Below are 18,900 nucleotides of genomic sequence, written 5' to 3' on the forward strand. Positions count from 1 at the left end.
TGACAAAACCTTACAAACCACGCTACGTTAGGAAAATACGACCCCAGAAATATAGAAATCATCATTTTGCAGACAAAAAGAAGTTTCACGATAAAAATCACTAAAAATTAACCAAATTACCAAAATACCCCTAATCTCAAAACAACCCTAGAGGCTACGTTACGCTTAGGAAAACTCTCTCGAACACATAAAATAAAAATCGGAACCAAATAAATCATTTCGCCAATTTTAACAGAATTCGACAAAATTACGAAAATGCCCCTCATAAAGTTCATGACCATTTCACACAAAAAATTTCATAAATGACACAAATTAATACTTCCATTGAATTCCTTACGAAAATCGATTCTAAAACATCTAGAACATTAAAAACGACTTAAAACGTGAAAAGTCCTCTCTGGGGGTAAAACGGTAATTTCACAATTTTCATAATTAAAAATTTTGAAATTAATAAATAAAATATTAAATAATTAAAGTGAAACATTAATGAAATTAATTTAAAATTTTGAACCGAAGAAATCGATCAATCGGATTTTCAAGTAAAATTGTTGAGGGTTCGTGAGATATTTCTTTAAGGACCCCTCCATTTGGGGGTCCAAAGAATTAAAGATATTTTAAAGGGTGGTTCTCCCAAAATTAAAAGTCAATCAAGCAAGACTAAGGTCAAGGTATTAAAGTTAATCAAGTGAGACTAAAGTCAAAATTAAAGTCAATTAAGCAAGACTGAAGTCAAGATATTAAAAGTCAATCAATTAAGACTAAAGTCAAAACATTAAAAGTCAATCAAATAAGATCAAAAGTCATAATAGAGTTCTAATTAAATAATAACTCAATCTAATAGAGTTCTAACTTAAAAATAATTCTACTTAAAATAATTCTAATTAAAACACAATTCTACCTAAAACAAGTCTAACTAAAACACAACTCTAATTAAAAGAACTCTAATTAAATACTAACTCTATCCAAATCAACCCATAAAAACATCTATAAATAGAGGTGCTCACATCCTATTTTCGTATCAGATCATAAATCCTAAGAGAAGTAGGTCTAAAAGCCCCCTAGCCTCCCATAAACCCTCTTTTTTGGAGTCCCAACTCCTTACCTAACATCCCTCCTTCGATTTTAGCCTAGAAAACACATAAAAGCACTTCGAAAACACCCCAAAACCCATAACAAACTTGAAGAATCCAGATAAAAAAAGGAGATACCTTGCCTCGGAGATCAGAAATCCAAATCCGGAGACAGAACGAAGCAAGGAATACGGTACAAGGAGCAGTTTTTGTCGGATCTGAGGGAACAAGGTCTTTGCTATCGGAAAGGTATATTTTCTTATTTTTTTATTATCTAGATTTTTTTAGCAATGTAACTTATTTGGGAAGTTAGTAGAGACCGGCTTTGGCCGGGCAGGGTTGGTGCCTAACACCTTCCAACCCCGTATTTAGAGTCATTGATCGGTTCCTAGACCGTAATAACTAGGTGGCGACTCCCAAACCTCAAGGGTCAAAAGCGGATCCGCGCACCCCGCGGATCGAGGGCGCTTTCAAGTCCTTATGTCATAAGAAAAGTAAGAAAATAACACATGTAGTCCTTAGCTCATAGCCATTTTAGAAGTGTGTGCACAGTGGTATATTCATGTATGGCCTTATAAAGAGAATATTACTATCTAGTCCTTATGTCATAAGAAAAGTAAGAAAATAACACATCTATTCTAGAAAATTAGATTGCATAGAAAGTGAAGACATCTATGCTATTGGAATCGAAATGCTCTCATTGAGCTTATTAAGGACTTATAAGGAAAAATTACCTTAAATAAATATTACTCTCTACCCCCAAGCCTTTTAGACTAGGAATTAAAGATTTACATTGTTAAACAAGAAACGAAGAAAAACTTAAAAAATAAAAGAGCACTTAAAATAAGGAAAAGGAAGAGATGAGAATGAGGGATTGTTGTTTAGCTCTCGTCTTGGTCTTCTTCTTCTTGGGTTTTTTTATTTTAGGAAGGGTAAGAGGCAATTTTGACAGAATTTTGATAAGGTTTGAGACTTAGAGATGAGATTTTGACAAAGTTTTGGAGCTCCAATTCTTCTCATCCATTTGCCTTGGATAGGGGGTCCTATTTATAGGCCTTTTGGATACAAGATTAGAAGAAGTAAAAGACTAGAAAAGCTATGCTTTGAAGAATGGTGGGGGTTCTAATGCAAGGGCATGTCTTGGGAGAGGAGGGATTTTCTTGAAGATTAAGTCAATTAGATAGGGTTTAAGGGGTCATTTCCCCTAAGCAAATCTTGTAAGCACATTGGTTCTAACAAACTTAACTGAATGGGCCTTGGGTGAGGGTATTGAAAAGCATTTTTTGCCTAAAATGATGACCTCCCCAAGGGTCTGTGAGCAAAATGCATATGGATGTGGGTGACCCACGGCCCTAAGGAAAATTCTTCTAGGCCATGGGTACCTCATGGCCTAGCTTAATTCAGCATGTGAAATTGTTTTAGAAAGTTGGGCTCCACTGAAGTGCGGCCCTACTCAAATGGATTAAAGACCTTGAATTGGACTTCCTTTTACTTTATTTTGATAGCTTTTAAGCTCAGTCCGGATAAATTGGGGTGTCTACAGTTGGCGTTGAGTGCAGGCTCATAATGAGGTAACGACTCAGGATTGCAAACTAGTAAGAGAAGGACATGTGGATCAACTAATTAATGTGCACATCGAGAACACGTAACTGACATGACTGGCTCATAATGAGGTGACGACTCAGGACTGCAAACCAGTAAGGAAGGACTTGTAGATCAACTAATTAATGTGCACATCGAGAACACGTAACTGACATGACTGGCTCATAATGAGGTGACGACTCAGGACTGCAAACCAGTAAGAAGGACATGTGGATCAACTAATTAATGTGCACATCAAGAACACGTAACCGACATGACTCATGTCATTTTAAAGACTCAGGGTCAGATCCCTTGCTCAGGGGTGAGGTAGCATTGGTTCTCGAAAAGAAGGGATACTCCCGACCTTTCAGGAGGGGACATTGTGGAGGGATAAAATCCCCAACCTCCAGGATAATGACATGTGTCACTGCAAATATATGATTTTATGCGAAACAAAATGTCAATATAATGCTTTGTACCGCTCGGGTAAGTGACCAAAGAGTGGACTTCAAAAAGAGTTTGAGGAAATGAGGTTTTATGAACAGACAGGATTTTAATCCCATAATTCTCAGGATTTGAGCGCCACAACCCAAGAAGGACTCTTAGTTAGAGGGTTTCACACGAATCTAATCCCTAAATAAAAGGGGATAAGGAAGAGAAACATGCAAAGGAAGAACTCATCACACCAAAATGTACAAGATTCTAACTAAAAAACTCTCCATATTCTTATTTTGTGATCTAACTTTGACATCGGAGGCTCTGTGGAATAAGGAACATGGAGGACCTTAAGGAGTTGTAGATCAGTCTATTAAGAGCTCGTAAACCTCGAGGTGATCACAAAAATCACCTTTACAAGGACCATGTAGATATATATATATATCTCCTACATATACCTATTTATTTAAGTATTTTACAAGTAATAAAAAAAATCTACTTCTCTTTATTGATCAAGAACTAACTATAAGTATGTGATATTCTATCCTCGATTTGAGATATTATGCAATCAATGGATGAAATTTACTAAATCTAAGAAAAAATGAGGGGTTTTTTTCGTTGAAGAATGAATAAAGAAATTGAGACTCACGACTCAAATCCAATAAAACAAGGAATAAGTAATTAACCCTTCCCTTCACCCCTCAATTGAACAATTCCATCCATTTCGTAATATTTTGGTTTTTATTGAGAACAACAATGTGAGGAACTACAAATCCTTTCTCCATAGTTCAAATTCATGTTATGCGTAACTAACAAACCTCAAAGTCCTTATTATTTATGTTTATGTCCTGTTGGATTATTTTCTATCTAAACTAGAAGAAAAAGGGCAAGAATTTTGCTTGATTTTAAGAATATGGAGGTTCTATCAAAGGAAAAAAAAAATATGAAGGTTCTTTGATTCTGAAATCAATCAACAATTTGTTGTAATCATAATGAATTGCTAAACATTCTTAGCAGACATATATTGATTAAAGTACCTATTTGATTATCATGAAAGAAATACATATTTTTCAATGAATCATCAATGATTTAACAAAATAGATGATAAATAAAGCAAAATCTATTAAAAATTTTATGGGAATGAGTAGAAAAGTTCCATGTAAAGTAATTTTACATCATTATTAGTTTATCAATTGAGAAAATCAAAAGAATATGATTATTTTATATCTATTAGATAGACTCAACAATTGTCATTAGAAGAATCATAGATGTTTAAGGAATCACATATATTTTCACCAAAAAGCAAATTCGTCGTTACTGAATAATATAAGAGGGTTACTATTGCCACACCAACTTTTACTAACGCTACACCAACTGTGTGCAATTGTTTGGTGATTTAAATAGGAATTGGTGTGGCAATAGCAGCTCTCTCAAATAATAATCATACATTATAGGCCTTATTGATTATATCTTGTTTAGGAATCTTTGTTTAAATTCAACAATGTGACTGCTACATATAAATCCCCCCTTCCCTTTCTTAATTGCTACATTGACTTCTAATTAATTTTTAAAAAGAAATAATTAAAAAAAAATTAATATTTAGTCAAAATACATCCATCTCCATTATATATTAAACTTGATCCTTTTCAATGTGATTAAGAAAACAAACATTAATAATTTAAATTGATAACTTTCATTATGAGATTAAAATGTTATGGTATAAGAAATAAAATAACTAATTATACAAAAGATTCAATCAAGAGAATACCACGCCTGTAACTAAAATCATTTTCTAAGATCTGTTTTATTATTATATTTATCTATTAATCTAAGGTGAGGTACACAAGAAATACATGATTAACATTAAGATAGTCATATTTGCTGACCATTGATTAACTGATTGCATTAATCAACCATACTTTTCTTTAATCATTATTTATTGAACAAAGGCAATAAGCCTAGACGCTAGTAGAAAGGGTTAGCCAAGTGACAAGTCGAGGATTGATAAGCGCCTCAAGAAGAGTTGGTTAAGTGCTCGGAACCCCACGATGGTACGACCCGTAATTTACTCAGCAAGTGTGTTGAGGGGGTACTGCACAAGCCCTCAAGGACTTGTAGTCTCACCAAAGGTGGGGATTCTCCATGAGATATCAAAAGAAAAAAAAAAAAAAATTTCTTAAAAGGTCATGGCAAACCCATTTGCTATTTGTACTAGAAAAAAGTAAGCATTTTATTGTATACTCCATATACAATAAAATACGTCGACATGAGAAGGAACGCATTTATTTAGTTATATCATGATGGTAATACATAAGCTCATTTTTCTGTTGGATAATGTCAAAGTAACATTAAAATGCCCCTCACGATGTACATTTCAATGTTACTCTAGCACGACTCTTTTCTTTTTTATGTTGATTAATTGTTACAAGTCTCTTGAATATTCTTCCTCTGTTTTACTTATATTCCTTTTGTTGTTTGTGTGTAATGTTGATTTACTAAGCTCAAAGGTTCTTGAGTAAGAATCATTTGATTTTGCTTATAAAATTTAAATGAATACATGAAATAACCTAGTGTAATTATTTTCTGATGTCCCCCTCTCACACACAATCGCTAACGTGGCATGTACTAGAACTATAAATTATTTTTCTCGGAATACACAACTGCACATATTTATGGGGATGTACAAATGTGTATCTTGAGGGGAAAAAACTTTAGGGACAATGATTGCAAAGACTTAATTTTTGAAAATATATATCAAAAAGTTCATTCTAGAAAAATATGGACTCTTTAATACTCTTTTTATTAAATATTAGTCTAAAAAGAATTTTTGAAGCGAAAATACCGAAACTACCCTTTCAATGATTTTTGAGGTTTAAAGAAATATGTTTATTTGAAATTATTTTAAGTACTCCTATGTTTTAAAATTAATCACAAGCACCTTGATTATGGTATCTCTTATAGAACAATAAAAAAAATAGATATAAATGACCAAAAAAAAAAATCCTTATTTTCTCTCCTCAAAATTAGTGATTTTTTAACTTACATAGATGATGATGACTACAACAAAGATGAGTATGATCATAATCACCATCAAATTGATTTGATCTATGTAGATTTATTAAAATATATAAATATTTTTCAATAATTAAAATATAATTTTAAAACTAGACTTAAATGTTCATCGAATTGATTCAACTTAAAATTAACAAGTCGACTTCAATGAGTCAAATGAAATTATATTGAATTTATAAATAGATTTTAATAAATAAAAATATATTTTTTTCACAGAAATATTAATGATCAAATAAATTGGTCATGTTTTTTATTTGATTTGATATATGTTTTTATCAAACCACTTTGTAAAGTTGTTAAAGGATATTTCAGATATTTCTCTTAAAAAGATCTGCAAAAGATCTTTAATAGGTTAATATTTTATTAAGTGAGACTTAAATGGTCTGTATTATTTATTAGGGGACTATTTGACACATATTCTCAATAAAGAGTCCTTCATTAGGGGGGGGGGGGTTAGAAAATCACGACTCAATTACTAAAAGTCTAGATAAAACATTTGTTGGTTGAAGAAGAAAAACCCTCCAATTTAAAACTATAACTAAGAAAAATTAGTCGAATACGAGCTTTAAATAGTATGTTATAATCGTAATTCAAATATTTCTTGATTTATTCTATATGTCCTATGCTTAGATAAACAATGAATAGTAGTAGTAGGCATATGTTAAAAAAAAAACATCGTTATCAAGATGTCGGACTGATTCTATCCTCTAAAATAAATCCGACACTCATATTTTCAAAATACCTAAATAAAGGAATTCCATTGTCAAACGGCAAGAGTCGCCTAAAAATCTAAGACCTAATAAGTGGTTCATTTGGATTGAAAAGTGAATCATTGTTTGTTTGGGCCTAATTTAGAGAAATTCCATCCAATAAAAAAGGAAGAATTACAAATCACCAAAATAATAGATGAGTCGTGATAATCTAACTAACCTACATGACATACTCAATTGACTATCTGACATGACAAGCTCAGAAACCGTAGATATGTGCTCTGCGAGAAACACATTTCCCTCGAGATACACTTTTTATAGGGAATTGCAGCCATGTATCCCAAGAAACGCTGATCCACTATTCCCAAACTTGTCACGTCAGGGTAGTCAGTCGAGTTATCCACGTGGGATAGTCAGATTATCACGATTCATAATAGATTGGGAAACCACAAATAGAACCACTACAACACCTATCAAAAGACAACTCACATCTTTGAACTACTTTACATTATTCCAAAGTCAATGGTTTCAATAAATCCCCTATAATAGTTTATCTTAAATAGGATGTGAAACAATTACTTTCGAGGGGTTGGCTCAATGGCAATGTCAGATCGATAAATGGTTAATACCCATAGGTCATGAGTTCAATACCCAGTATGAGCATTAATTTCTCAAGAGCAATCCATGAGGGTGCACTCTCACTTATCTGGTGCACGTGATGTGCAGGCGTTGCACGTGCCCCAAAACACCCCTGGACTAGTCCTTGGATAAGATTATTGTACGTGCCCCAAAACACTCCTGAACTAGTCCTTGGATAAGATCATGATCTATGGACTGGGCAAAGCCCAAATAAGGACCCATTCCCCTCTCTATAGGGATACCCCGAAAAAAAAACCCCTGGACTAGTCCTTGGATAAGACCATGATCTATAGACTGGGCAAAGCACAGATATGGACCCATTTCCCTCTCTATAGGGAATAGAGGGATGAACACCTAAAAAAATATGTGCATATGTGGATTGAAGTAATGAGAACTGCAAACAACAGTAGACATAATTTAATGGAGGAGCTTATCTTTCAAACTGAACCTAAAATTTTGGGACAAGGATTCCATGATGACGATAATTACCTAAGCCAATCCATAACCCACTTTCTGATCCAAATTTATGGTTACAAAAGCCAATCTATGGTACTTGGAAGCAATGAACAAAATGAATTCTTGTTTCATTGGACACAAAAATTATTGCGAACCCTAATATTCTTCTTCTTCCATGATGATAATAATTACCTAAGCCAATCCATAACCGACTTTCTGATCCAAATTTATGGTTACAAAAGCCAATCTATGGTACTTGGAAGCAATGAACAAAATGAATTCTTGTATCATAGGACACGAAAATTATTGCGAACCCTAACACTCTTCCTACTTGATGGGCACTATCTTGCAACCCAAGCCTCTACTATTTTTAAGAGTGTTTAATATGTTAGAGATGAAGTAGTACTTCAATCTGTCCACGTAAATTTCACGGTTCGTTATCTAAAGATTTAAAAAATTGAGGACGAAAATAAAATGAAAGTAGAAGCGAATGGTTTTGCTTGTACACTTCTTGTCGAATATGTTCTGTATCAGATGGTCAATTTGTTGAACCGAAAAAACCAAATTTGTAAACTTCATTTTTTTTTTTTCTATTACAAAGTATGATCTTCATTTAGACCTTTAAAACCACACCAAACTGAAGAAAACGAAAAAAGAAAAAAAGAAAAAAAAAAATGAATCTAATGTCATCTGTCCTATTTCTCTTTAGAGAAGAAATGAACCAAAAACCAGCCTCCTAATCCCAAAATCTTTACAATTCTCCTCCCATCAACCTTGTGAAATAGAACTAATCTTATAGACTTAAATTCACCTTTATATGTTCAGAATTGTTAAACATCGGCACACCTCATAGGCGCAAAACCCAGTCTCGATTTCTTTGTGTCATACAAGATATGAAAGTTCTGCTGCTGATAGTTACCCAATATCGATAAAGGAGAACCCTGCGTACCCAAGATCGCCAAACAAACAATCTCCTCCGGATCAAGTTCAATGAAGTAATTCTTGACTGGGAAATTCCACACCGCCCCATCTTCAAAAACAATCGCGAAGTCAGGTAACTCCACCTTCTCCACACCAGACACATTATAACAAGGATTCAACACAGGAACATCGTTCACCATAGGGTACCCCTTAACCTTCTTTACAAAGGCCTCCTTAATTATCTGGTAAGCCGGTTCAACGAAATAACTAAGCGTTGTACCCGAGTCAATGATCGTCCCTCCAGCACCTTCAGTCGACAACTTCCATGTCTCCTCTGGAATCACCAACACTTCCCCTCCAACCATGATCGATTTTATTTGAAGGTAATAGAATGTATCGACTGGGTTTTCTTTCCCCTTCACCAAGGAAGTGAAATTCAAATTGGGATTGCTTAGAAGTTTTCGATCCTCGCCGAAGATCAACTTACTACTAACACTCATATTGCTATTTCGATCGACAAGACAATATGAGAAAGTTTGACCGTAAAGTGATTGAAGCTGAGACGAGAACGACAATGGTCCCCTCCCGAGACCTAGTAATCCGGCCGCCCCATGAAATAGGCCTCTATTCCAATGCCCACAACCAAACATCACATTCTCAACCTTCTTGAATTCGGACTCACCAGTTGGTGATGTGAGATTAACTGTAAATGTTTCCAGAGCGAAATCGCCTGTGGTGTTGGATTGATCACCGTACCAATAGTAGTACGGGCACGTTTGGTTATCAGATTTACAAGGTTGTGGAGGATCAGGAGATGAAACCAATTGACATCGAGGATCACGGCAACTAATGTCACGAAATGATTTAGAATCATTTGGATTGTAAGGTAATCCGTTCTGCTCGAAACAATCGTGACAAGGCTGGCATTGTATCCAGTTAAGATCACTACCAGTATCAAGAATTAAAGAGAAATGTTTAGGAGGTGTACCCACAAAAACATCCATGAAGTACTCTCCTGATCCAAGGCTGACCCCAGATTCCAAAGTGGCCTCAAATTGTGTAGAAGATCCACCTGTGTCAGATTCGGACGACGAAGATGAAGGCGTGATCACGGGCTTAAGGTTAAGCTTCTGTTGCTTCTCCTGTGTTAATCTTTGAACCGTGTTTTGGTTCTTCTTCTCAATGATTCTTCTATGAAGTGTTTGAATTCTTGTTGTGTCTCTGTATGTGGACTCAATAACAGATTCTTTTTGCCCAATTTCAACAACCCGTTTCACTGATCTGTGTTTAAGGTGGAGTTTCACCATCTTTGAATCTCTTTCTACCCCATTATCATCTTCTTCTGGTTCAGTTGTTTTCGATGATTTAAGGGTAGTTGTTATTGTTCCTCTAAGATGACAACCAGTATTTGCAGAAGAAACAACAGAATTGAAGCTTGGATGATCAGAGATTTCTATTCCAGCAAGAATAGATTCATTGGATTGAACCAACTTTTGGTTGTAAGAAGAGGCATCAACATGAAAGCCACATAAGAAGGAAGAAAGAAGAACAAGGCTGAGAACAATCTTGGGAAAAACCATGGTTACATGAAATCCTTCCAAATAAAAAAAAAAGGATGAAAATTTGAAGACAATAATAGAAGAAGATGTGTCAGACAACAGAACTTGAATGAATTAAAAAAATCCAGAATAAGAAAAGTGGGAACAAAGAGACCCCCAACCCAGAATACAGAAACTTCAATTAAAGTTGTTTTTCTTTAAAAAAAAAATAACTTTAACTGTGAAGCTCAGAAAGTGACAAATGGGCAAAACCCAGAAACCCAAAACCTGAAAAACAGACTAAATAGATCAGTTTCTGAAATCTGAAGAAGGAAAAGTATCTTATTGAGAACCCAAAAGAGGTAAAAAAGAAGAAAAAGATAAAGTAAGGAGGAGGAGAAGAAGAGATAAGGGAGTGGTGGTTATAAAATAAAATAAAAATTGGAGAAGAAGAAGAGTGGGTTGTGGTCTTTGTTGTTGATTTTTCTTGCTGTAGATTGGATTTGGAGGAAGTTTGAATAGAATGGCTGAATTCAGATAGGAATACTGACTAAACACGCGGTTTCAAAGTAGAAAAAAAAAATTGAGGGAAGAAGAGGACAGTGTTGGTGAAGGGGAAGGTGTAGTTTTAGAGTCTTTGACCTGGTTCTGTCTCTCTTTTCTCTACTTTATTTAATAACTTTCCCTCTCTCTCTCTCTCTCTCTCTGTCTCTTTCTCTCTCTCTGTGTATAATATAATAATAAATTAATTAATAATTAATATGTGAGAGAGTTGAATGATGTATTTTGAAACTCAATTGAGGCCAAGCGAGTCAGAACGGACTCCAAGGCTATTGAGTGACTCTTTCTACTGTGAAAGTGTAAATGGTTCATTATCATTGACTCGCTGTCGGTATTTTTCCTTACTAATTTTTTCAGGAAATTGTTAGTCCTTTGTAAAGTAGTTTTGAATTTGATGTTCTTTTCACATAATATCTGACCCTATTAACAAAGGCTTAGTAATCCCAAGCAGTGTTTTAAAAATCGGATCCATCCGTCCGATCAGGCCATACCTGTTAGCTTCTATGGGTTAAGTCAACCGAAAAAACCCAATTTAAAAAAAAAAAAAAAAAAAGACCAATTGATCCGCCCGATTTAATCAGTTCGATTGATGACTTGGCCGAGTTTGTCAAAGGACTGGCAAATTTTTGGGTGATTTGTCACATACCCCTGCACAATTTGATGAATATTTGAGATGCCCCATGTGTTTTAAAATTGATGACATGTCCCTTGACCTTATGTCTTTTCTTACAAATAAATGAAAAATGATCAAATTTAGTAAGATTTTAATTGTTTGATCCACATGATGTATAGGCGAGATTTAAAATAAATAAAATAAAAATTGTTGGCCTAATCCATGCTTTGAAAATCAATGGCCAATAAACTCCTAAATTTCAATTTCAAATCCAATAGGAAATTTTTCTTCCAGTCTTTTTTTTTTTTTTTTTTATAATTATTTTTAAATCTTATAATGTACATCATGTGACATTGGACTTGTTTGTGAAGTTGAAGTTTCCTAATTTTAGAAGGAAAAAAAATATATTTAGTTAATATTTTATTTTTTATTCCAATCGGTTAGACCGATTGGATCACTTTGGACCAACCAAGTCAGTCATACAGGTCAATGATCTGTCTGATTTTTAAAATATTGATCTAAAGATTCCATTGTTAAAGCACGAAATCTAATATGGCCAATCTACTTGCACCCACCATTTTTGCTCAGTGTACCTATTTATTCTTTGTACCATCTTAAAATGAGTCGTGCCGGGGTGACACAAGATTTACTGTGATTCTCACAAGTCTGACGTGGACATGCATACATAACCGTAGATGGTTTTTACTTGTATCACGAGAAAACACATCTATGATTATGTGCACATCCCACATCAAACTTGTGAGAATCGCAGTAAATACTTTTTGTCATTTCAACATTTTCCTCTTCAAATTTCAAAACTCTTTATATCCGGTTGTTATTATAATATTATCATTTCCCAAGCCACATATTAAATAAATAACTGGATTGGACCCTACTGAGTTTGTGTAAAGTATTTCAATAACTTTCTATCAAACAAAAGACTTTCATTTTTAAACGACACCCACAACCTTGAAGTTATTTTGCAACATGTCAAACCACTGAGTTATGAATTTAAAATAATCATTTTTAATTTACGGCCATCAAAAAAGTTCAACTCACCTACAAAAAAGTAAATAAATTTCAAACATCACAAAAGAAATGAGCGATGATCAATATTGAAGTAGTAATGAGAGCAACTCCAATCGGTCTCTATCTTTATATTTAGAGATAGAGACCTCCGAAGCTAATTCCAATTGGTTTCTATATCTCTAATAAGTCCTTTATTTCACTATTCATATTTCTATATTTTGGAGACGAAACAAAATTTTAGAGATAGTCTCTCTTTCACTATTCATCATATGTAAATATCAAATGTGTCCTCATTTTTTTTACATAAATGTCATTCTTAACTTTTACTTTTTAATAAAATATGTTTTAAATATAATTTTTATCCTTACTTATTTTTAATTATTATTATTAAATATTTTAAATTCTTTTTATTAAATATTTATAAAATCCTAAATTCAATCAATAGAAATCTAAACAAATAAAAACTTTAATTTCTATTAAAATTAATTTTTAATTACTTTCAATGATTGATTTTTTTTTAAAATAATTAAATTGAGGTGTAACAAGTAAAGTTGGGTTGCCAATAACAATCTTATTATATTTTAATTATGAGAATAATGAATACATGAATAGTGATTTAGAGGGGGGGGATTGGAGTTCAACTTCGTTCGGAAGAGAACACTTTCTCTAAAATCAGAGAAGATGTCAATATAAAGACAAAAAGTAAAGATTTGCACTAGAGTTGTTCTAAGGGATGTTATAAGAAAATGACCATAAGAGTCTCAACAAACGTAAATCAACTTGTCCTTTCGTTAAAACTCCTCAAATTTTGGTTTTGTGGAGGAGTTTAGGGTTTTTCATTTGATAAGAAAAGATAGTGTATGTGGAGAGCAATACGTTAGGGTTAACAAGTAAAGTTGGGTAACCAATAACAATCTTATTATATTTTAATTATGAGGGGGGGAGTTCAACTTCATTCGGAAGAGAACATATTCTCTAAAATCAGAGATGTCAATATAAAGATAAAAAGTAAAGATTTGCACTGGAGTTGCTCTAAGAGATGTTATAAGAAAATGATCATAAGAGTCTCAACAAACGTAAATCAACTTGTCCTTTCGTTAAAACTCCTCAAATTTTGGTTTAGTGGAGGAGTTTAGGGTTTTTCATTTGATAAGAAAAGATAGTGTATGTGGAGAGCAATACGTTAGGGTCAATTTGGTCTATGACAATTTTTAAAAATTGGCTATTTAAGGTGGTGCAATGAGAAAAAGTGGTAGGTGTAATGAAAATTTTTTATCTAATATAGCCAAATTCTGAGTCGACAATTAATTGCCTGGGTTCAATTTGATTAAGGGCAAATCTATTTACACCTACTATTTGTGCTAATTGCACCCACATAAAACACATTTTTGGGAGGGATACATAGAAAAAGTGGGTGCATTGAGCATAATTCTTTGTCTTCCACATTTGTAGGCCAAGGGGCAAAATTTGTGCTAAGAGAGAGAGAGAAAGAAAGGGTTGATTCAGGCATAGCATCCAGATTTTATGCGCCAAGGTGGATGGTTGGAAGATAGTAGGTTGATTTGGTGTTGGCAACTCGAGAGACTAATTTGAAAGTACCAAAAGACAAAACAATGGAAAGGTCTTCAGATGGGTGCAAATAAAATGGCTCTTTGATTAATTGGGATAATTTAAAAAAGAAAAAAAAAAGGGAATACCTATTTGCATACACCGAAATGACTCAATACATATACTTAAGTGACTTTTGTATATTAAAAAGTAAATTATCATTTCACTCTTTTCATTTTGACTAATTGCACCCACCACCACCTATTAAACAAAAATCTAAAACCCAATTCCTCCTTCCTTCCTTCCTTATCCTCTGTTTTTTTTTTTTTTATACTTCTTCTTCATATTCATTTCCTTTTGAACTTGTGAGAGGTTGAATCAATGGAAACTGGGTTTTAAATTTCTTTTTCTTTTAGATAATCTTTTTTTTTTTTTAATTTATTTTACATTTTTCTATTCAATCATCAAAGAAGATAGAATCACTGTTAAAAACTTCAAAACGATGATTTTAAATTGAAGAATAAAAAGATTTTTTGATAGTTTTGTTCGATAGGTTTAGATCGAACTCATTTTAGTACATTCGATAGATATATTGAATATTACCAAACAGATTCGATAGGTATCAATCGATCAAAATTTTTTTTTATCAAACATCATAAAATTGATTCGGTAAATACCCATTGATCTTACAAAATAGATTTGATACGTACTTATCGAACAAAACTTTCTCATGTAAATGACTTCAACTCGATTAGAAGTATTAGGGTAAGAAAAATAAGTAAGATTAAAGTTTAAAATTCTTATTGAAATCTTTCCAGATGCGAAGAAGAAGAAGGAAAAGAAAAAATGAGAGAGAGAGAGAGAGAGGAAAATGGATCGATATCTTTTGTGTGAGTGAAAAAAGTAATTTCAATTAAAGTACATTTTATCAAGTGTGTGTAAATAGCTATTTAAAAAAGAAAAAAAAATAGTTATTTTAAAGTTAAGATGAATGTCACAAGAAAACAAGTGAAATGAGTCATTTTGATGTGTGTCTGGCCCCATAAAATAAAATAAAAAAAAAACAAAAAAACATACCAAAACAAAAACTCAAAACTGATGATTCATTGGGAGTTAGTGAGTTTACTATCACATCAAAATTCTGACGTTTCCAAATTGACACGTATCAGTTCATCAAACCCCCTCTAATCTTGTATAATTTTGGTGGAGTTTGGATTTAAGTCGACCTAACTTGCACGCTAGCTCAGAAAATCAGATGTCCTACGTTTCACTAAATCCGTAAACATAAGATTTTCATAAATTGACTTGTAAAGACTAGAGAACTTGAAATCAACCGTTTGAAATGACCAGTTTCCGAGGTTTAATTAGATTGTGTAATCACATCGATACTTCTCTATATGATAGTGACACGTGGTAATATTTGGTCACTAATTCAAATTCCAAACAAGAGAATATGTGGGCCCAAGCTTTAGCTATTAGGTGAATCATATGGCATTCAATGGATTGGATCAGACCAGAATCCGCTCCATTTAAATCTAATTAGTTCGGGTCTAGATGTTGGATTTACATTCCTATAAATATCCAATTTAATAACCTATCGAGCTGGTTGTACGAAGTTTGTTTATATTCAGAACTTTACCATTAGATCAAATAAAACCCACTCTAATTATGGTCCGATCCAATTCTTCTTGGATCGATTCATTATCTGATCCAATCAATCTTGAATTGGTCTCTACTTGACTCGACCCGATCCGACCTGGATCCTATCCATTGACATCCCAAAAGTAGAATTGAACCACAAAACTGGAGTCGCTCCATGAATTTTAACTCTTTAAGATTTTCAGAATATTTCTTGGATTCCCATTTGGTGGCTTTTGACCGTTGAACAGAAAGCTGCTTAGTAGATAATTGGCTGACAAGTTTTGGGATTTGACCGATTGTGCCACGTGGTCAAGATGAAAACCGCAAATACTTTGAATAAAACGTGACGTGCGACATAGGGATGAATACACGCGCAAAGTCACCAGAGCTAACCCATTTTGCTCCGTATTTTATGGTGATTTAGACATGAACCCCTCTACATTTTGATAAATACTAGAGATAACTCCTGTATTTTCAAACTGATGACATGCCCCTTAACTTGGGTTTTGACAATAAAACTATCGTAAAATGACCTAAATACCCTTATTTTTAACCTCAAATCAAAACCCCATTGATTTTCTCTAGAAATTCTATCATCTTCAAATTGTTAATCTCTGACGATTAATTATTTTTCTTAAACCTCATCTTCAATGTATTGAAACAAAAAAAATATTCTCTAATTTTTCTATTAATTTTTTTTTATTATCATTTTTCTCAAAAATTCTAATCTTATTTTTTGAGATTTGAAAATTGAAGAAGTTAGAATCTTAAGGTTTGGAATGAAAGTAAAATCTCGAAGTTATTAATAGTTTCTAAAGTAGATTATATTTGGTCAAATCCACTTTCGTCCGTAATCTATCTTTAATGTCTTGTATAGATTTTTATTAATCTACCAAAATTTCATAGGTCTTCTATTTTTCAAAAATCTTATCTTGTTCTTGAAGTTTGAAGTTGAAAAAGATGGAATCTTAATCTTGAAGAAAAAAATTAAAATATTTAACTTAAATTAAATTTTAAAGACGACTGATTTTAAGAAAAAAAAATAATTAAAAATATTTAAGTCATTTATGTTAATCTTTAAAAACAGACCAAAATCAAAGTCAAAAAAGGTATGTCATAAGTTTGAAAAAATAATATTCATCTTGCGCTGTATGTCTAATTCACACCCTCTTTTTTGGTGGGTTAAGAATTAAGATTATTTATAAAATTACAAATATACCCTTCAGAAGAAGTGGTCGGTCCAACCAACAAAGGCCTTTGTGGAGTGTGAGAGAAGTTAGATGACCACAAATTTAGCTCGGCATAGTCAAAAGTCAACCTGATACGTCAATCAAATTCACAACCGGATTACCTATGAGTGTTTCGTTCGAAAACAACATTTTTTCTACTTTTTATTGTAAAATAAATCAAAGGACCCACGAAAACCTGCTTCAAAGTCGAACACGTGGATATAAAAGGAATTTGTGTGAAACATCAAAATATATAAGAGTGGAATAAAATTTGTCCACTGATATTGATTTGCTGAAATCAATTGTCCCAATTTCGAGTATACCTTATAGATTTCAAATCATTAAAATATATTAAATTCTCTATCATTCAAATAGATCAGGTTGAGAAGATCTAAAAAAATTGGACTAGACAACCATTATCGTAATGGATTATGATGTCGATGATCAATATTAATCTCGTAACTGATCCTGAGAATGTAAATAAATAAATTGTACCGAATATAAGGAATTTGAGTGAAATTTCAAAATACATAAGAGTGGACTAAAGTTTGTCCACATATATTGATTAGCTTATATCGAATTGGAACCGAAATCAATTGTCCCAATTTTGGGTATACCTTTTATATATATATTTAAAATCAATTAAATATATTAATTTCTCTATCATTCAATTCGAACCGGTTCAGAAGATCTGAAAAATTGGACAACATACTAAGGGGTTGCTTAACCATTATTTTAATGGATTAGAATGCATATAATCAATATCAATCTCGTAACTAATTCTAATTGAGAATTTAAAATAAAATAAATAATAAATAATAAAAAAAAAAAAAAACAAAAAAATTGTTAAAAATAAATACATGAGATTTGATGGAAGGAATAAAATGTATCAAACTTGGATATCCTCTCTCTTTCTCTCTGAAAGTCATAAAGGAGGAACAATCCTAGATGGGTCCGTTGTCATTTTCCAAGTCTTTCGATCTTTCTCTTTATATATCTATTTTTTTATATATCAAAATTATAAGGGAAGAATAATAACAAACCACCGTTTCTCTCAACCTCCTCCCTTTTTCTCAAATAAAATCCAAGAAAAAGGGAAGATTAATTTAGCTATCATTGTTGACTGAGGACTTAGATCAACCTACCAACCAACTCAAACAAAGAATTAAGATGTTACATATGTTATTCCATTCTTTGTAATTATTATGATCTACAGAGAACATTGATCCACTCAAGATACATAAAAAAGTAGAGGAGACAAATTGTCTTTCTTCTATCTACTTTGAAAATTGACAATAAAGGAAACAAAAAAATTCTAATTGTCAACAAGAAGAACAAACAACAGAGGTTTTTCTTTCGATTTTCATTTTAAGGCATTTTTAATTTTGGGATTGCAAAGTCTACATTGGATCTATTCCACTTTCGATTGAGTCATGGATATTTTAGAAACATTTCTTCTTAGAACTGTTTGGTTATATATATATATATATATCTATATATATATATATATATATATATATATATATATATATATATTTTTTTTTTTTTTTACTAAGGATTAATTTATACCAGAATAATTTTTAAATCGATTCCACTCTGAATGATTTTCAAACAACCCTTAACAATAATAAAATTGATTAAACCCACTTACAAGAGGAACCACGATGGTGAATATTTGCAATATCTTGCAATAGTTTTGAATTAATTGATATTAAAACTTTTGAATATTTCATCAGATGTTTCATGTAGTTGGTGAATGCTCATATCCCAACCTAAGTTAAAAATATGCCTTCACTTACATAATCAAGTTGATTCAACATCATAATTAACAACCAAATTTTTTAACATTAAAAGTAT

General features: G+C 32.5%; 1 protein-coding gene across 1 annotated transcript; it reads right to left on the reverse strand.

The window, feature by feature from the left end:
* Window positions 1-8,528: 8,528 nt before the first annotated feature.
* On the reverse strand, window positions 8,529-11,096 carry LOC147387952 (Eukaryotic aspartyl protease family protein). Its single transcript, XM_086421308.1, has one exon. The coding sequence runs from the start codon at window positions 10,462-10,464 to the stop codon at window positions 8,794-8,796; it is 1,671 nt and encodes a 556-aa protein (XP_086277434.1). The 5' UTR covers window positions 10,465-11,096; the 3' UTR covers window positions 8,529-8,793.
* Window positions 11,097-18,900: the final 7,804 nt, after the last annotated feature.

The sequence above is a fragment of the Akebia trifoliata genome, chromosome 13 (genome assembly GCF_017979445.1).
Source record: "Akebia trifoliata isolate Shusen 1 chromosome 13, ASM1797944v1, whole genome shotgun sequence".
In the NCBI taxonomy this organism is placed as follows: domain Eukaryota; kingdom Viridiplantae; phylum Streptophyta; class Magnoliopsida; order Ranunculales; family Lardizabalaceae; genus Akebia; species Akebia trifoliata.

Coding starts and splice junctions, on each gene's coding strand:
- LOC147387952 (XM_086421308.1), bottom strand. CDS start 10,464: ATGGTTTTTCCCAAGATTGTTCTCAGCCTTGTTCTTCTTTCTTCCTTC.